The 21113-nt window shown below is 43.3% G+C and overlaps 2 protein-coding genes across 2 annotated transcripts in view; one reads left to right on the top strand and one right to left on the bottom strand.

The window, feature by feature from the left end:
• The window catches only part of LOC137274021 (transforming growth factor-beta-induced protein ig-h3-like), a 47627-nt gene that overhangs the window by 7789 nt on the left and 18725 nt on the right, over positions 1-21113 (bottom strand). Inside the window, exons 2-8 of the mRNA XM_067806976.1 lie at positions 13356-13470; positions 10208-10309; positions 7990-8054; positions 6076-6241; positions 5389-5545; positions 5156-5233; positions 1440-1659 (exon numbers count right to left, since the gene is read on the bottom strand). Of these exons, the coding sequence (XP_067663077.1) occupies positions 1440-1659; positions 5156-5233; positions 5389-5545; positions 6076-6241; positions 7990-8054; positions 10208-10309; positions 13356-13453 (886 nt within the window). The 5' untranslated portion in view covers positions 13454-13470. The remainder of the gene's footprint in view (positions 1-1439; positions 1660-5155; positions 5234-5388; positions 5546-6075; positions 6242-7989; positions 8055-10207; positions 10310-13355; positions 13471-21113) is intronic.
• Positions 14359-20085, top strand: LOC137271924 (uncharacterized). Its single transcript, XM_067804307.1, has 2 exons — positions 14359-14443; positions 15350-20085. Exons 1-2 carry the CDS (start codon positions 14359-14361, stop codon positions 20083-20085), a joined length of 4821 nt encoding a protein of 1606 aa, XP_067660408.1.

The following is a 21113-nucleotide window of genomic DNA, read 5'->3' as shown; positions in this document are numbered from 1 at the left end:
GTGACGTTTGTAACAATACTCTAACAATATCAGATCTCTTGCCACCACAGGTTCCACTTGTACTACCCATACCAGGATTAGAACTTTTGTGTCATCTGCTATGCAAATCTGCATGAAAGGAAGAAACGTGTAAAAAGCTTTCTTTAATTTCGTGGTGAATAGTTTGATGCCGTTTTGGATAATATCACGGCACTTAAGGGGCATACCTGGTGTGCGCTTCAAACATCGAACCCAGGATTTTGATGAGACGAGGACACTACTTGGCTAAAATACATGTTTTACTGCTAGACACATATTAGATTATCCTGCGCACTAAACGCATTTGTGACAAGAGAGGCGGTACAGCGAATTGGGCGAGTACACTTGGCTGCTACAGGTAGCTTGACGATTATGCATGTGCAATACATGCTAACCGTGACATGAAATCAACACCGGATATTCCTTCGAATGATAAGACTGCAATTTCAGGCATAAGATACTCATATTCCACGCTAACCTTTAGTTAAGACGAAGACAAATAGATGATTGGGGCATTGCCAAGCACTTTAGATATTCAACAATTTTGTTAAAAAAAACACAGGAAAATGTCATTTGCTTCGTGAAATGGATCGGTGGTCCTTGACATATTTGCTCAGTATATTGTGTTGATTCAATTCGTTGGGATTGTACCCGTTCCCAAATCGAGTGTACTATAACAATTCATGCGTGAAATGTACAAGGAAAATGAACTTCTCGATATTTATCAGACAACCTGTCTCCCTCTTGTTTCAAGTGGATCGTTCTGTTCCCAAGTATGCAAATTGGTGTCATTTGTCAGGTCGTGGATCATCTTATATGTGTTTACCAGTGGATTTGCTGACGATAACTAAAATATTTCAGTATTATGTCCTGGGCCATGCAATACAAATATCTTAATCTTATCAAATACAGCTTCTAGTGCTGAGCAGATGGGGTAACCTCAAGCATTCGCACTTCAGGCAGCAGGCACAGGTTCGATTCCCCCAATGCTGATGATGCGTGATGCCCATTTCCGGTTTCCGATGCCGAAATTATGTTAGGATATTGATAAAAAGGGGCATAAAACCCAACTCTTGCACCACAGGACGTCATGTCAAGGAAATTTTCTAATCTGAAAATCAACGTTATTTCAATTTGCAGCCGCGTAGTCGTATCACGAAGACGAATGTAACTGTGCAGTTCTCCGTTGAAAAAACAAAAGCTACACTTTTATGTAGATACTGAAAACCACGCGGTGCCAGGGAATCATAGGATCTTATTTCCAAAAGTCTCTGATAACTACCTGAATCAAGTACCGTCACACTTTCACATCCATAAACAACCCACCCGCCCACCATAGTCATGTTGATTTTTTCCCAATGTGTGCATGTGCCTTGGGCTGACGTTGAACGTTGAGATTGTTACCATGTCACGTGACCTACTTTGAGCCGTGTCGGTGTCGATGAGAATGGAGTCCAACAGTTCACTGGGGAGCTTGGCGAAGGCTTTGTTGTTGGGTGCAAGGACGGTGTACTCGACGTCCTGTCGACGTAGATCGTTCGCCATCTCCGACGTGAACAAGGCCAGCTGGAACTGGGAGTAGTCGTCGTCGCTGAAAATCTTCTCCGCCAACGTCCCCTCCGTCTCCAGAGGCTTCATCACCTGGACCACAGAGTGTGTGAGTGAGTGATTGGGTGATTGAGTGAGTAGCAGGGTCTGCATCAGTCTGACTGTCTTAAAATACGTTTAGCACATTCTAATGAAAAGGCAGTACAGGTGTTGTCATGGATTCATATTAAGATGTCCTACATTGTTTAGAGGCACATAGGTTTGGGTCCCGAGGTGGGCACATTATCCGTGTATTATCCGTGGACATGATACTTAGATCTACATTGTCTCAGTTCACCCAGCAGTATAGTAGGTACCCTTGAGGATGTGCTGGCAACGTGAGTGTTTAGTTCATTGCGTCCAACTGGCAGCATGGATGTATGATCCCTATGAGGTGGAAAAAGTGTGTGCGTAGCGCCGTGAGAAGGCATTGTGCAAGGATATGACTTCTATTACTATTAGAACCATCAATGGTAGTTGGATACTCCTGTGGTTGTCTATAGACAATTTCTACAGCTGAGCTCTATATACAGCTTTGGGATGCTGGAATGTAATCAGGTTACCTACTGTCAGGTGAAGCACCTCAATACACACACAATCTATAAAATATTAACCGTCTGCAGCTTTGATCTCGCGAAGAACAGTATTGGTGTGGGCTCAGAGACCGGCAAACAAGCACGATAAGACGAACAGTTTATCTCGTAAATAAAGATGTTGACATTATAAAGTTGATGGTGTCACGTCCACACTCTGACCCTGATTCACACCAGGTACTCGGGTTTGTTTATAAAAAAAAACACAATCGCGGTTGCTTTCGACGTTTTGTAGTAGTAAAGGGCGGTAACTCTCGGTCTGATGACGGTCTAGGACAATCAAAACGATCTTAGGTTTATATCGTACAGCATCTTATATATATATATATAATTACACTTTCTAAAGATTTCGAAAAAGAGGCCCCACCCCTGTCTATCCCAACCTCATCTCCATCCAAGATGGTCTACATTTATGAAGACAATTATCTGGTCAAATCTATTTATGTTTAGACTATATAAACAAATAGTTTCTGGGACAAACTAGCATTTTTACGTAGTAAAATAGAAAATCGAACAGAGGTACACCAGATAAAAACTCCTTTAGATACATTGAAAGACTATTTTCAGCGACTTTCAGGTTGTAATTCTTTGTGGATTCCAACCCAGGGCATAGATTTTCGAAGCTCTCTTAGCGCTAAGAAAGTCGTAAGTTAATGTATGGCACTTACGACTATTCCCCAATCTTAGTCGTAAGTGCCGTACATTAACATTAACTTACAACTATCTTAGCGCTAAGAGAGCTTTGGAAATCTAGGCCCTGGGTTGCGATCCACAAAAAATTCATAGCGTTACAACCTGTCGTAATTCAATAGTCTACCTAAGGCTTACGAATGTCGTAGCGCTACGAAGGTTTTTGGGATCGGGATCCAGTTTTGTTAGAACCGGAACCAGATCTATCCCTCAAAACGATACCATTTGGACCATCTGTACTGGACTTTCCACTACCCACATATTATTCTTTATACAGACACGTGTTAAACAGGACAATTACACAGGGACGTCACTGTCAGGTGTAAATATTGTATACATTTCACACAGACCCACGTGATGACTTTTCTCGAGGTGTGGCCATTGTTTATTGGCGATTATGTGCACCGAGCAGCTTTTGCATAAATCCTTTCAAATCCTTTATATTACATAATCCCTCGAGAAGAATGAAGCTACACGATTTAGGGCACATCCTTATCATCCGACATACGCAGTCGCGCCAAATACACAATGTAAGAAACGTCATTGTTTCGTCTAGGCTGCAAGTAAACATATCAAAGTTGGTGATGATTGTGTAAGAGATCCACCTCAACATAGAAGCTAAATACTCCGCGATACATGTAGGTATAAAGACGTGATCCTTTTCTATAAACTATCTCAAGTAATGTTTGTGTTGAACATTCCTTAGCTTATGATATTGCGGAAACTGGATCCAACTGCCGTCACTGAGACGACGTTCTACACGTGGAGAGCGTGCAAGGTCAGGTTTGTGTGAGAGTGCTCACCGTGGCGCCGTGTGACGCAATTCCATTCCAGTATTAACAAACACAATTGCATTATATTTTCTGTCACTTTTTTGTTGTTTTGATAAAAGCTGTGGGAATTAGACATGGTTGTGAGTGTAATAGTATTGTAAGGATCCGGTGATTCAAGGGCAGATAACCATATACATGATTAAAGGGCAGATAATTCAGGTGCCTCTGCACACATCTTTCGAAGGACTCATGGCGAGATGGTCAACAGACAAGCTAAAAGTTCGTTTTCAGGAGAGCGTATCAGGCGGTAAAATAACATCGTGCATTGATAAGTTGTAACGATAAGGTAATTACATAAGTTATTGTAAGAATGAAAATGTAATAAATGAAAACTATGTAGTCCGTAACACGTTATGAATTGGGTTACGTGCTATCGTAAACAGTTAACGTTATTGCTATATGTGAATCTAAGTTTTGTTTGTTGTTACAGTCAATCACACATTTCAAGTCACCCCGAGAATAAAGATATCATCATCTGCATATTTTCAGCATCATTTGTTAATTATGCTTTAGGTAATATCATCAAAAACCATGCGGTTCACGCTGTAGTCGCGTTTCGGCGACTGGGCGATATTGACAGATGTACGCATACCATTAAGTAGAGTGTGAACATGGACGAGCAGTGTTAATATGCTACTGTAGTTCACAATTCAAATATTGAATGCTGGTTCGGTAGACAGGATATTAAAAGTATATCATATTTGTTAACAATGATGTCATTGCCCTATAGCACGAATTCTTTTGCTGGTTCCAGTCAGTCCTTGAGTTGCAAGCCCCGAGTAGTTAGACTTAAAGTGCATAAACCTTGAAATGCAGGGGAAGTTTGGAAGAAATAGAATTTCATTTCATTTCCGGCTGTTCCATACACTGTCAGGATAGATTTCATTGCCAGCGGTTTTGGTGAGATCATATGCTAATGGCAATTTTCCAGTAAACTATTAACAAGTGGTTTTCCTTTTAGAAACAACCTTCGCAACAGTTGAATTTTTGCGCCACAAAACGAGAAACCTTTATGTCACTTTTGTCACGTAGTCATCTTTTTAATTCCTCTAGCAATGTATTTTGTGAGAAATTCTTCGGTTTTCATCTAATCATCTTTGAATTTCAGTTAAATGCAATGCCCATATACCATAACATAACCCATGTTTTGGAACATTCTTACACACAATCACATTCTCTGGTATAAGGACAGGATTCGCTGCCAGCAGTTCCAGGAAACGAGTTCCAGCACTGTTGAAGATGTCTTCAGGCGATAGAAGACCACTTATGACATACCATCATTCAGGGGCATTACTTGACCTGTGCTGTTCCTATCGGAGGCCATCACTATATAGCCTGAACCTACACGGCCTTAATCACTTCCACATTTTTTATGTCTTTTCTTTCTTTAACTTGATCTTTCAGAGACAATGTTATGCTACCGCTATAACTTACCCCATCGATAACATGGACTATCCCGTTGGTGGCAAGTTCATCAGGTCGCTCAAGTCGGGCGCAGTTCACTGTTGTGACCTAGGGTAAGATAAGGTCTTGTTATAATATTTCTTCTAAAATAACATTTCAGCACCTTCCGACGTCCTTCATTCTACGTCAATATGACATTACAGAACCATATTTACCACTACGTCAACATGTTATAGAGACGTTACACAATGGAAAAGACTTACACCAAAAGCATACTTGATGACTCTAAGTTTTTCATCTTTGTAGAGAGTATTGTAAGAATAGTCCCCACGACGCATGTCGCCGATGTTGATGCGTCCGGGCACGATATGGTACAGCATAGTCGACTCGTCGGCAGGGTTTGTTGGTACCAGACTTTGTCTGTGAATGAGACAACACAACAAACAACCTTACAGGCAGACTGACACGCCAACAGATTTCAGTGACGTCCGTTCTAATGATCTATCCAGACATAAAGTACGTCCGATGGGTAGATCTTCTTACCTCACCGACCGAATAGATAATATTATACATATACTGCACAATTACAAATGATAAAAGGCATTGTAGAGATAAAGAGATTGAAGAGCGTAAATGGCAACCATGTTGGAAAATGATCGGATTTGTCTCATCCGGCACCCTGTATAAACAGACATTTTATTTCGGTCCAGTGGCATATCGGTTTAGAAAAGTTTCACTATATTTTTACGCCACTCTTCGCAATTCCAGCAATGTTGTGACTGGGAACAACTAGAATAACCAAACAGTCTACCCCCATCTTAATCAAACGTTTCTGTTTTTTTTTTCTATGCGGCATGCGAGGAATGAATTATTTCCCCCACTACCGAGGATGGTGACAATCACTGAATTGTATATTTACGGCTCGTTCACAGAGTCTCGGTATCACTCACTTGACATCCGGCGGTGCTTCTCTGAACGCTCTGTTGTTGGGGACAAACACAGTGTAGGCTCCGCCAGTGGACAGCTGGTCCAGAAGGTCCGCTTGTCTCGCGTACTTGTTGAACTCCATCTGTCCAAGACTACGGGCTGTCTTCACTATATCCTGAACTGGACTCACTTAAAAAATAACCATAGCTACATAAGGGAATAACTACAACAATACAGTGAGAGTAATCACAACGCAACGATAACAATCAAAGGTGCACAACAACAGCAGCAACGACAACGCAAAGGTGAGTGGGTGAGCTGGGCCTGGTATTTCAGATATCAAGGCGTATCAACTTAAAGCCAGAGAGGGGCAGAGGGGTAGCCTAGTGGTTAAAGCGTTCGCTCGTCACGCCGAAGACCCGGGTTCGATTCCCCACATGGGTACAATATATGAAGCCCATTTTCTGGTGTCCCCCGCCGTGATATTGCTGGAATATTGCTAAACGCGGCGTAAAACTAAACACACTCACTCACCCACTAAAGCCAGATTAAAGCACGTGCCAGCATCACCTCGAGCACGGAAGTGGTGCTGACAACCCTAGAACCAATTCAATCAGGATAAACCAGGGCTCGAACCCACAATCATTGGTTTCTGGCGTGCCCAAGCAACGTAGTACTGCACAGAGGACGCTTATACGACTGTGCTACAAATTCTGCGTTAACGCTTTATTGTAGAGTTTGAAAGATTCAAAACGAACTTCGTTAACTGAATGGTATAAAACGACATGTGTCATACCTTTTCCCAAGAAACACATGACAAATTTAATAACTCATACCCTAGAACAGCATCTCAGTTTACAAACCAATCGAATTACATATGTCAAAGTTCGTCGACATTAAGCCTTTCGTGGCTCTTTATTTCCAACAGGAACATTTGGACTGTTTGCACATATTTGTGGAACAGCTATCACATGTTGCCAGTCACCACCATGAGTTTCCTGTTTGAGTGTATCTACTGTCAGCTTGGTGTGATCAATCGCATCCAACACCAAATAACATCCACGACATGCTATTAATACAACTCCCGCAAATGCCTGTCCAGTGTATTGTTTTTGAAATTTATACAAGAAGCAAAATAAACCAGTTCCGTCGTCGTAGATTCCATACCGATGATAAAGGTTATACCGCACACCCGTATATTTATACAGCATTAGGGCACGCCGACCTGCCTACCAGGAAACGCGTGATATTTTTACACGTGATCGACTCCGAAAGACCACTGTGTAATGTAAGCTATAAGGCATAAGTTGAAAGTCCTGTTATCAGTGCTCTTGGCGGTTGTCGATCAAATATCGGATGATTCAGTTAAAAGTGGTCTCCGTATCCATGCAGGGCAGGATAGTTTCATATATTTCAGCTAAATGTGAATGTGTTACAACAACTGTAACGGCTGTAATGTCGGATATGTCCATACTAGCATCGTGGACACTGTCCATATTAGTCTTGTGGGTATTGTCCATATCGGTCGAATGGACATTGCCCAGTTTAGTCTAGTGGACATTGTTCACACCAGTCTTGTGAACACTGCCCATATCAGTTTTGTAGACATTGGTCATATCTGTCTTGTGGACATTGTCCATATCGGTCGTGTGGACCGTATCCATATCAGTCTTGTGAACATTATTCATATCTGTCTTGTAGACATTGTTCAGGTCCATATAAGCTATTTTCCACCATTAGATGCCATATAAATTTATATCTAACATATTCTGATTTATAGCATTTACCGACGTTTCGATGTAGATTCTTGCAGCAGTATCAGACCGTAATCACTGAGAGCAGTATAACCAGAATCCGTTATACATAGAGTTGTATTTATTCTCTTTTACTCACCAGCTTCTATACTGGCATTCAAACATTCCACGTGATGTACTTACCCCCCGTGCAGCCCCTCTCCCCCTTTATCTTGTGGTATCCGGAACAGCAATGAAAATTAACAAACCTGAAACAGTGTTGGGATATACGTCAGTGCATGTACCACAGATTTGGAATATTTCAGTTTTCTGTTATGTTAATGTTGTTTTAAAATGCAATCTGTACTACAGAAATAGTAATAATAACAGTGCACTTATATGGCGCTCATATCCTTGCACACGGCCTGCTCACGGCGCGACGTACATACATTACACACTATTGTACTTTCCGACACTTTTTCATCTCCCTGGGGATCATACAGCCATGCCTCTTGTTAAGCGCAATGAACCAAACACTCATATCGCCAGCACATCCTCACGGGAACCCAATTTACAGCTGAAGAACTGAGACAATGTGGATTTATGCATTTTGTCCTAGGATACTACACAAATGTGCCCACCTCGGGACCCGATCCCAGGTACCTCCACTGGGGATCGAACCTGGGCCTTCAATGTGCACGTGACTCCTTACCACTACACTGTTGCGCTCAGCTTTATCGTATATTTCTCGAAAAACCGAGAAAACCGTTCATTTGTCACAAACAATGACCCACGGTTTCGAGGTTCGAACAATAAGCTAGGACTAGTCATGAGGAGAGCCCCCGAAATAGCACATAGCAACGAGTATGGAGCGCTATGCACCAGGATCAGCCCCGAATCTGTGACTCGAACCAATAATTTCGTAGGAGTTTAACAACTAAGGGACGTAACTCTGCACAGAAAAGTGCTGAGCCTGTGGACTCTACGCTCTGCCATGGAGTCCATTGTAACCGTTGTAATGAAATAATTGTGTGTACATTTCCTGTTAAACATTAGCTGAGGGTCGCTATGCATTTTAGGTAAAAGGTTGTTGACAGCATTAAGAGCGTGTGCAATGGCTGATTGTGGCACACACGGTTCTGTATGGAGGAGATTAGAGGAAGAACATCGTGACACGCTGTCAATGACTTCCTTGTCTTTTCATTTACAGAATAACATAAGCGGAGTATTTCTGTCACACAATAAATGTTTACAAAATAAATTCGCAAAACAGTTTTCTTCCCAAGAAACTGTCACTTTCCGAAAATAAACAACAGCCTATCTAAGGTGATAAGTCCTCTGCATTTGCTAAACAGGCAGCGAAATATCAACGTATCCGAATAAATTTACACACAAACTGAAAGAACAAGTAAATACATCTGTCTGTAATTGTAAAGTCACTTGTAAAGAATACTTTGATAATTGAAACAGTCAAGGAAAGAAAGACGCCAGTGGAGTTTCTATTTGTGATCTCGGTTTGACAGGCGATCTTAACACCGTAGAGTACTGCAGAAATTATTAGCGGGTTGCAGTTACGCTCGTCTCAGTTAAGTCTCAACCTCAGTCCACCAGCCACCATATCAGTCATTCGATCTACGAAAACACGATAACGAATAATTGGCAGAGCACTTAAGTCTTAAGCGGAGGCACGTGAAGGACTAGGTTCCCGTCTTTGACATATTGTATGCCATCTGGAGTACCAGTTTTAGCACGAGCCATTGCGGAACGTGGATCACCGATCATCTATACTAATGATTATTCTCTGAATACATAATTTTGATAGTAACAAATAAAACTGTTTAAATCAAACAGGAGCCCCGAAGAGACCGGAGATTCTACAGTTGTTTCATTTAGGGCTTGGCAGTAGGGAATGTAATGTGGTTCAGGGACTGTGAGACAGAATAATAATCCCCCTACGGGCCCAGATCCACGAGAAGCCAACTCAGATGGGGATTCCAACGCAAGACCAAGTCAACACAAAGGACGGATGTAGAATGCATGCTATACTATTACCATACTCGTTAAACAGAAGCAAATGCTCCGTTGATCCCACCTGCCACTCCTGGAATGGCCTGGGCCTTGGTGTTGAATTTGTGGAATAGATCCAGGTGAGAGGTGTTATCTAACACACGTGCAAAGGGCATTTTCACAAGAATATATTATATTCGCATTTCGAATACATGTATCATGCGTTGGCTGACTCGTGGCCTAATGTGCAGACTAAGTAGGTTCTTGTAGGCCAAGTGACCTGCATCCCCCTTTGGCGTTTTCTGTATGTATTCCTCATCCGTCACGAGTCGGATCTGGATTCGGAGTTCACCGGAGTCCATAGACTCAACTTGTCAAGGGCATTTCTCATCGAACCTGTCACCCTCTTACTTACGTGGGACGCTCACATATCATCCTCATGGCCTTGCCCCCGAAGCAGCTGGTGAAGTACTTGTCCCCCGTCCCATAAGCCTGCTGGACGACACACACGTTGGGCCTTCGGGGAAATACGTATCAATGTAACAACCGCACAGTTAACGTAGATATGCTGAACGGCAAAAGAAACGCAAGTTTCGGGAAAATGAAATCTAATAACAATAAGCGTTCATGTTTATATCTTCTATTTAAATACTTGACAAAAAGCCAGAGTTGGGTTTCTTTTGCTCTTGAGTATATATAATGGCGTACAGAGTCAGGTGGAACACATATTGAGGATTAGTGATTAGATGCCTGACTCTGAGGGTGTAGGTTCGAATGCCGGATGGTACTCAACCAAACAAAAGGAATAGAACATGAACTTAACTAAGACAGTGTAATCGCAAAGCAACATATGCTACATTTGACCACTTTCTAAATGGTATTGTGTATTCATAGAGTGAGATGCGTTTGGTCAGCCTTGAACTTCAGCTGATGGAGGAGACTAAATGGTACGGCCTCAGGCCTTCAAGACCTCACCAGGCGAGGTGCTTCATAACCAATGATCATAATCAGAGAGATTCTGGGATTCGAACCTACGATCAGGACATAACACACCACTAACTAACGCCGGCAATAGTAAGTTACTGGACGGCTGGAAATGTTAAGCTGTGTAGCATAAATAATAAGGATCAGACTCGACGACATGGGGTGCACTGACTTGATAGTATCTCGAACCACTGTCTGAAACTGAAACAAATGTATTTAAGATTATTTGTCATGAAGATATTTGGCAGCGGACATATTGTAAGTAGTATAATGTTCCAGGGTTCGTCTGTTAACTGACGCGCAATGCATCGCATCTAATTATCCACAGAAAACAGCGTGTATGAGATTCCAATGTGCCCACCTGTAAACAAACCCCAGACAGTCGGAGGTGATGACAATGGGCTTGTTTGTAGATGTATCTAACTGATGGGAAACACGTGGTAGCTACGGAAACAATACGCTCTAACACAACAGGCGCCATATGAGAAGGATAGATACTCCCCCTCACCTACTGCTGAAGACGCTCACGTGCAACTTGAAGGTAGGGATAGAGCGGAATGTAGTGGAGAGGGTGGCGTTAGCTAGGAGCGTCGTGGTCGTTGTAGAAGCAGTTGTTGGCGCTACATACACCAGGACAGTGGGGAGAGGGTGGAATATCGAGTTGAGGGTGGGGGCTAGGGGGGGCGTTGACGGTGTAAGCGCAGTTGCTGGCACTGCTTGAGAAGCTGCTGTTAGCTGCATGTGTTGTTGTGGTACTCGTGGTAGGTGTGGTAGCAGTTGATGAGCATTAATACCCAAACGTCTAAAGAAGCAGTAGTACTGCTAAAAGTAGAAATAATGGTAGTTCTAGTAATAGAAGTTGTACTGGGATCAACAGTTGTATTAGTGATGGCAGTGGTGGTGATAGTAGTTGTAACAGAGACCGAGAAAGTAGTAGTCTTGTTTTTTTCATAGCTGAAACAGTAACAGAGTGACTAAAAACATTTTTACGCCGAGTTTAGTCCCGGCCATGGACACCGGAAATCTACTTCGCGTATCGTGTCTATGTAGAAATCGAACATGCCTGAGGAGTGAACGCTTTAACCACTCGGCAAACGCACATTAGCGCTTGGTGGAAAAGGTGGTGGTTTTTCAAAATTCAGTTCCGTTAATGCAATGTGTTAGTGATGGAAACGACGAAGCTCTGTGAGAACTGTCAGTTGAGAGAGAGGCTTTCCCCTCGTGCATAGATAATGCATGGAGAATTGACCCTCCACGCCGCCGAGTAATACAGAAAGGTTATTTCATTGTGTTTGTAGACTAGGTTTAAAGTATCGCTTCATTTGACCATCTATCTGTCTTCGCTCAGTCATAACTTCTGTAAATGCTCGCTCCTTCTTATGGATGTCGTTAAAGTAGAAAATGGCTGCCATCTTTATTTACAAGATGGCCACCAAAGGGAAACCCAAAACTGGAATGAATGATTTTCTGATTTTTAATTTCAGAGAGTTTTACGGCAATGACAAAATAACACTTGTCCTAAACTGCCAGAATAGGCTAAATTAAATACCTCTGCAAGTGTAATGGTGGAAAGATTTTCATGAAGTTACAGGACAAGGACCCAAACACCCGGGTTCGATTTCCCACCTGGATGCAATGTGTGAAGACCATTTTTGGTGTTCCCTTCCGTGATGTTACTGGTATGCTGCTGAAAGCGACGTGAAACTATACTCACTCACTCACTCCAGTCCTCACTTAAACGTAATTAGTCTCTAAGTGCACTAAGACTACACTTTGAAAGTTGACCTAGACGGGTGGAAAGTATCGTGAGGCAGAGAATTAATATCTCATTTCACTGCATTAGCAGCTAATTTTTCTACAAACAGCATAGAGGTGTTCCCCTTTAAATGAAACTGTTTGGTAAACACACAGCGGCTGGTTACATGTCAGTTTCCTCAAATCGCTTCACAAACTGGCTGGGGTTACGTAATGTGCAGGTAATTGGCCTTTGTGTGGGGATGTCGGTATGTTACCTCGCGTACCCTCCAGTCCGGGCGTAAATGTCAACGCACTCATCACACATGACCGATACGTGAGAATGTCACGCTACCCCCAACCCCCTCACGCCGTCACCCCTGGGGAACACATACAGACAGTTCGTCTCGGGGATAATGCTCAATTGTGTTAGTCGGAAAATCCCGGTAGGACGAGGAACTGTTACACCTGTACCGACTATGCAACATTCGATTGTATTTTTCAGTATGCGCTTCACGTCATCAAACTGCTGACTGTGCAAATATTCGCTTTGATTTTCGTGTCAAGTCAAACTCCTAGCATCCAAACCAAGAACTTTTGTGTAGGTGTAACCAATATTTCTAATATATTTGATTTAACAAAACCATCTGAATATGTTTCTGTCGTTAGATTGTATATGTCGTTTATCGATAATAATCATATTGGATATATGGAGGGAACCAGACCGGGTAGCTGGTATCCATGGAGGGCAGCTGGTATTATGGAGGGTACCAGGTCGAGTACATGGTATCTATGAAGGAACCAGGCGGGGATACCTCGTATCTATGGACGCAAGGTGTACCTACCCTTCAGCGTATCTCCTGAGGTAGGCCGGCAACCGGCGATGTCTTGCCCCGTCCACCAAACTTAGCACTCCTAAGATGACGTATACCAGGTGCTTCATCCTCTCGAAAACAAACCCTGAAACAAATAACAACCTTCACTCAGGAGGTAATCACCGGACAATATTGGACAAATGTTGAGATGACGTGACCTCGAGCATCTAAATACACTGGACCCTGTTCCGGATAGTCGCTAGATATGTTGGTATGATTGTCTTGTCTCGGTGGAATAGGCTATTGTTTTAAGCAATTGTTTGTTTCGTGTTTTCATTGTGTTAACTTCATTATTTGTGTTCCCCGTCGTGATATTGCTGAACTGGAATTCTTGTTAAAGCGTGTTTAATTACTCTCGCTCACAATCGCCTAACAGCATCAGAAAACGGAAGAAGTCACAGCTGGGCAGTTGACAGGATGCCAGAGAACCAGACCGACAGACGTACATGACTTATTAGCAAAGCGTCACTAAATAATCACTAAAACCAACTCAACCACTGCAAAATCTCAACAGAATTACCAACTAGGACGCCGTGTACATGAATGACCTTCATAAACTTATCCGTCAAGGTCAGTTAACTTCTTTGCCGTCCAGCAACACGGGACGCCAAATGGAGACATAATGAGTCGGATATCTTGATAATAAAGCAGAATTGTGATACACGCAAACGTTGAAACTGTATGGGTGTCATCTTCTTTTTATATGGGAGACGCTACGCATCACATTACACTGCTACATCCGGTGGTTGACGGAGTAAGAACATACGTCGTGTTCCTCATTGTAGCGATGATAGTATCCATATATTTTCACCTTTTATCAACATTCAAACAGATAATTGTAATAAAACCACAAAACCAAATTTTGCACAGTCACATGAAACCGACAAACCAAACTGTTGATTTGGACACATGAATAAAAAAGTTGTTTAACAAAAGCTCATTATTTTGTTGCCACTTACAGCTATTTTTCATGATGGGGGACCACGTGCTGGTTCAACATCCAGGTAATCAAGAAGCTTCTGTGTTAAAGGAAGGGTTCCCCGTCGTAAACGATAGCCGTGAGTGACAACAGAATAATGAACTTTTTTAAATTCTGGTGTCCAAAATTATGAGACAAATCATCACAGTTGGTCTGTCGATTTCATGTGACTGCGTAAACTTTGCCCTTGTTGCAATTGTTTGATTTACTGTTAGTGGGCAATCAAGTCGCAAATGAAATCAAACGGACTACAATGATGTGTTTGGGTCTTGTTCTTCATTAATAAGTGAGTGAGTGAGTTTAGTTTTACACCGCACTCAGCAATATTCCAGCTATATGGCGGCGGTCTGTAAATAATCGAGTCTGGACCAGACAATCCAGTGATCAGCAACATGAGCATCGATCTGCGCAATTGGGAACCGATGACATGTGTCAACCAAGTCAGCGAGCCTGACCACCCGATCCCGTTAGTCGCCTCTTACGACAAGCTGAGTCGCCCTTTATGGCAAGCATGGGTTGCTGAAGGCCTATTCTACCCCGGGACCTTCACGGGTCTCTTCATTAATAAAGTGGCACAGAACGATCTTCGCCAATATTAGTAGTGGTTGGCAGTTATGATGTCCGCGGTTGCTCCCCTTTTTCCCTGTTTTGTAACATGTCCGCCTGATTAAACTCGTGTGTTCCGGTGTGAAGGTATCGGTATGATATTGGTCTAACTGGCGTGGTGGCAGCGTGGATACGTATTCACCCTTCTGTAAAGTCAGAATTTTCTGGTTAAGACCCATTCAAGACGAAACCGTAGCGTCACGCTCTCACTGGTGTCAATGTCGCAATTGATCTGGATAGGCACACATTAGTATCGTTCAGCGTGTTGTCATAATGGCACAAACACACAGGGCTCCAAAACAATGGATCCTTACCAAAAATGAAACCATTAATTCTTTCGAAGGTTGGAAACAAAACTTACTGTACACATTGTCCACAGATGCAGCGTTTTCCCCATTGTTAGAAGCGGGTGTAACTTGGCTGAAGAAATCTCGTGCCAACCCGAACAGGGGTTTTACAAATGATGGAGAAAATGTCGCTGTCGCTCAACGCAAAACAGCAGTACAAAAAGTCACTACTTTAGAACTTATGCTCGGCCAAATCGCAAACTACTGCCCTGTCATATCGAGAAACACCATAGTGAAAAATTCTACCTCTTTACCGTACATATGGCAGTCAATTCGCCTCCATTTTGGTTTTCAATCAACCGGGGGTCATTTTCTTGACTTTGATGACATTCATTTGGGAGTAGATGAGAGACCGGAGGATTTGTATCAACGCCTGACAGCTTTCATAGAGGACAATTTACTTCTACGTGACTCAGGCATTACTCACCATGGCGAGGCGATTGCCGAGGACGAAGAAGCCTCTCCTACCGTAGAAAACCTAATAGTGCTTACTTGGTTGCGATTGTTACACAAAGACCTCCCCCGTTTAGTGAAACAGAGATATGGGACGGAGTTACGTTCACGCACATTAGCGTCAATCAAACCCGAAATTTCTCAGGCCTTAGACTCCTTACTAGATGAGATACGTACATCAGAGGATGTGAAAGTAATGCGCTCTCAGACATCCACTCGTAACCAGTACACAAAACATTCGTCCACGACTCAGCGGTTCAAATCTTGTCCACTTTGTACAGCAGCAAAGCGCGCTAGTGTGAATCACTTCCTAAGTGAGTGCAAATTCTTGCCCGACCGAGATCGCAAGTATATCATGAAAGCACGGCAAATTGCACACATTTTGGACGACGTGCCCTCAAGTGACGAGGAAAATACATGTCATGATACAGATGCACCTATTGCTAATGACCCTAGTAGTACTATAACATCGGCAAGACGGGTCCATGTCGAGGAATCGCCATACATGGACACTTTCTATCACCACATTTGCGTTCGCCTCACTCTTGACTCCGGTGCTACCGGCAACATGATCTCTGCCGATACTGCCAGGTATCTAGGTACCCCCATCAATAGGAGTACTCAGTCTGCAAGACAAGCTGATGGTACTTCAAAGCTGAAAATAGTCGGTGAAACAAAGTTCACTGTCCACAGAGATAACAGAGAGTTTTGTTTTGAGGGTCTGGTTGTAGAGTCTCTTGATGTCGGAATACTCGCCGGTATACCCTTTTTGTCACAAAACGACATTACAATACGCCCTGCACTCAAGCTTATCATTTTTTCGGATAACACTAGCATTTGTTACAAGTCTGATGAGAACCCAGACATACACAAGGTGAGAAGAGCCGTCGTAGTGAGAGCTCCTGAAAATGCAACAACCATATGGCCAGGTGAATACCTGGAGGTTTCCGTGCCCGTGGAATACAAACATGAACACTTTGTTGCAGTTGAACCCCGTGAAGACACTAGACGTTCCTGTTCATCACTAGCCAACTTGTGGCCCCCCCCTAGCATTTTGCCATGTTTGTCCGGTCGTGTAAGGATACTGAATATGTCCGATCACCCTCAGACTCTGAGGAAAAACGAACATTTTTGCTCTGTACGTGGAGTCACGACGACAGATTCATATGACACCGTCCAGCCCAACACACCAGCTACTAACTCATCACACCATGCCACTGGATTTTGCTCTGACAGTGTACAAGTCGATCCACATGACATACTCCCAGAGGACGTTTCATACAAGTTTCGTCAACTTATCTGCCAATATGATGAAGTATTTCAGCCAATTGCGAAAGGATACAATGGAGCATCAGGCCCATTCCAGGCTACAGTCAATATGGGACCTGTACTACCTCCCCAACGGAAGGGACGGTTGCCGCAATATTCAAGAGGTCGTCTCGTAGAGTTACAGCAAATGTTTGATGATCTAGAGTCAAAGGGAGTATTCAAACGCCCTGAAGATGTGGGAGTGAACGTGGAATACTTAAACCCGTCTTTCTTGGTCAAGAAACCATCTGGTGGATTCCGTCTGGTAACATCCTTTGGAGATGTGGGACGCTACAGCAAACCTCAGCCGTCATTGCTTCCGGATGTGGACTCTACTTTGCGACAAATTAGTCAATGGAAGTATCTAGTCACCACAGACCTATCCAGTGCATTCTATCAAATACCCCTATCGAGAAACTCTATGAAATATTGTGGAGTGGCAACACCATTTGGAGGTGTCAGGGTATACGTACGATCAGCCATGGGAATGCCGGGCAGTGAGACTGCTTTGGAGGAACTCATGTGTCGGGTACTTGGCGACCTCATTGCAAAAGGAATAGTGGCAAAGCTCGCTGACGATCTGTATTGTGGCGGATCTACACCTGAAGAGCTTTTGGACAACTGGAAGTCGGTTCTACAAGCCCTCCAGAAGAACAACTTAAAGCTTTCCCCCAAGAAAACATTCATTGCTCCACGATCAGTCACCATCCTTGGATGGAAGTGGCAAGATGGATGTATTCAAGCAAGTCCCCATCGAATCGCAACCCTATCTTCTTGCAGTCTCCCCAAAACTGTCTCTGGCCTCAGGTCATTCATTGGAGCTTACAAGGTCTTGTCTCGCGTTCTCCCCCAATGTGCACCCACAATAGGTCCTCTTGATGCTCTTACCGCAGGACGACAGTCGGGTGATAAGATAGATTGGACGACTGATCAAGTCGAAACCTTTCAGTCAGCTCAGAAGTCATTAGCCATGAACAAGACAATCACCCTCCCATGCTCAGATGATGTATTGTGGATTGTGACAGATGGAGCCCTGAGAAAGCCTGGTATTGGTGCCACAATGTACGTGGTCAGGAATGGCAAGACAAAACTGGCAGGCTTCTTCAGTGCCAAGCTGAAACCGCGACAAGTTTCATGGATACCTTGTGAAATAGAGGCATTATCGATTGCTGCTGCGATTCGGCATTTCAGTCCTTATTTGATCCAGTCTCGTCACAAGTCTCATGTGCTGACAGACAGCAAGCCATGTGTCCTTGCCTTTCGAAAGTTATGTCGAGGGGAGTTCTCAACCAGCCCGAGAGTGTCAACTTTCTTATCTGTCGTGAGCCAGTATCAAGCTACTATCGATCACCTTGCAGGTGCATCCAATGTCCCGTCTGATTTTGCCAGCAGAAACGCTCCAGATTGCTCAGATCAGTCTTGTCAGATATGCTCTTTTATTGACACCATGGAAGAATCCGTTGTAAGGAGTACCTCTGTCGAAGACATTGTGTCCGGAAAAGTACGACTACCCTTCATGACTCGCACCACATGGCGTTCCTTACAAAGTGAGTGTGGTGATCTAAGACGTACCCATGCGCATCTGCTACAGGGTACACGTCCTTCCAAGAAACTGACCAATATCAAAGACATCAAACGCTACCTCGCTGTTGCTACAATTGCAAAAGACGGACTGTTGGTTGTCAGGTATGCTGATCCCCTGCAACCTCCAAGAGAATGCATCATTATTCCCCGCCAGATTGTCGACGGAGTCATAACTGCCTTGCATCTCAAGCTCAACCATCCCTCTGCTTACCAACTGAAAAAGGTCCTTCATAGGTACTTCTATGCTCTTGATTTTGACAAGACAATTGAACGCATCTCTTCAACATGTCACCAGTGCGCTGCCCTCAAACAAGCACCTGTAGTGACCTTAGAACAGTCCACTTCTGAGCCACCAGAAGTAGTTGGAGTTTCATACGCAACTGATGTGATGCGTCGTGAGCGTCAGATGATCTTTGTCCTGAGGGAATGTGTGTCATCATTTACCCTTGCATGTCTCATTGAGGATGAGAAGGCTTGCACATTGCGTGATGCTCTCGTTCGCTTATGTGTCGGAATGTGTCCCCTAGATGGACCAAGATGCGTAGTCCGTGTTGATCCAGCTCCAGGATTTGTTGCCTTACACAATGACCCCTTGCTGTCGAAACACAGAATGACACTTGAAATTGGTCGCGTCAAAAATGTCAACAAAAACCCAGCAGCTGAAAGAGCTATTCAAGAACTAGAGTTAGAAATTCTGAGAACCGATCCATCAAGGGGTGCCATCTCTTCCACGGCCCTAGCAGTAGCAGTCGCCTCATTGAACTCGCGCATTCGTCACGGCGGGCTTTCGGCTCGTGAGATTTGGACTCAACGAGATCAATTTTCCCACCAGCAATTCCCCATGTCAGACAGAGCATTGATATCCTCTCAACACGATTCTCGCTTGAAGAACCATCCCCACAGTGTCAAAGCCAAAAGTGACAACGGCGTGTTTCCATTACCTCCTGTGTTAAAAGTTGGGGACATTGTCTACTTGAAGTCTGATAGAAACAAGGCGTGTTCTCGTTCAAGATATCTCGTCTATAATATTGATGGCCCATGGTGCGATGTGCGTAAATTTGTTGGAGTACAGCTACGCGACACAGCATACCGTATTCACTCCTCAGATTGCTATCTTGTTCCACCTACACTTCAAGAGCCGCAGGTCACTCAGGAAGAAGACCGAGAGGAGCCTAGTGTACCTGTTGTTACTGATATAGATCTGGAGGTTAATATGAACCCCACAGTGATCCATCACCCAGTGATTCCCAGTGAAATTGATCCCCTGTTTAGCCATGACCTTCCACCAAGCTCGGAACCTCCTTCAGAGATAGTACAGCCTCCAGAGCCTCTTCTAGACACTGACCCTGCACAGACGTGTAGTCGTCCTAAGCGCAACAGGAAGAGTCCATCTTACCTTCAGGATTTTGTGTTGGATCTTTGAGTTTTGTGTTTTCAATTGGGGCAGAATAATCCCCAAGAACCAGAGGGTAGTCTGTCCTATGATGGTTCTTTACTAGTTTTTGTATTTGTGTTCACATTGTGTTAGTTGCTCAAGTGTGTATTACTTGGACCCATTGAGTATGCAAAGGGACTAAATAATCCCCACATTACTGACGTTTGTTTATCCAGTGTTGGTTCCTTTAAACTGTTCTAGCTCTTGTTGTTTCATACCAGTGACACTTGTTATAACAGTGAAGTCAATGACTTTTAATCATTCCTTACAACTTCGCGTTAAACAGCAGTCATATGTTGTATCTGTTAAGGGTGACCCAACTCCTATCTTTAAGAGAAAAAAGGTGGTCACGCCAATATTAGTAGTGGTTGGCAGTTATGATGTCCGCGGTTGCTCCCCTTTTTCCCTGTTTTGTAACATGTCCGCCTGATTAAACTCGTGTGTTCCGGTGTGAAGGTATCGGTATGATATTGGTCTAACTGGCGCTTGTAGGTCTGAAGATGGTTGTCATATCATAGTCACAGAGAACATGGCTGTCTTTGTTGTCCTATTCATATATTGATGTGTTTGTTTCATTCCTAAGGTTTGACGACGAAGAGTATATGGAGTGATCTCATGATCCAGTTTATGTAGGATTATATACTTACACTGTTAGGTAGACTGTATCCACTATATTGGCTTGGTATAAACTATTGGAATGTAAACAGCAGGGCTAAAGATAACATTTTTTTTTGTTAGATGGCAGCTAAATGGGGATTTACATATGGTCGTTACGTCTATAGTGCTGGTATTTCAGCTGTTCTATAGACTTTTTCCACTGTTTTGTACCTACTGCCGTTATGGTAACGTTTGCAGTTTCCTTGTCAAATCCAAGTTTTAGTTACATATTTTTGTATGTCTGCAGTGTAATTCATAACTATACGAAGATATTCATGGGCTGTACACATTATCAACTATGGAAAAAGTCAGCATAAGATCTCAGAAAAATAGGTTTTTTTAATTCAGATAATGGTTTT

Source organism: Haliotis asinina, chromosome 2 (genome assembly GCF_037392515.1).
Source record: "Haliotis asinina isolate JCU_RB_2024 chromosome 2, JCU_Hal_asi_v2, whole genome shotgun sequence".
Taxonomy (NCBI): domain Eukaryota; kingdom Metazoa; phylum Mollusca; class Gastropoda; order Lepetellida; family Haliotidae; genus Haliotis; species Haliotis asinina.
The sequence above is the reverse complement of the archived record's forward strand: the minus strand, read 5'-3'. Positions and strand labels throughout refer to the sequence as shown.

Excerpts from the sequence above, each read along its gene's own strand:
- LOC137271924 (XM_067804307.1), top strand. The coding sequence starts at position 14,359 with ATGGGGGACCACGTGCTGGTTCAACATCCAGGTAATCAAGAAGCTTCT. Across the intron at positions 14,444-15,349 it reads CCCCGTCGTAAACGATAGCC|ATGCAGCGTTTTCCCCATTG; the intron begins GTGAGTGACAAC and ends CATTGTCCACAG.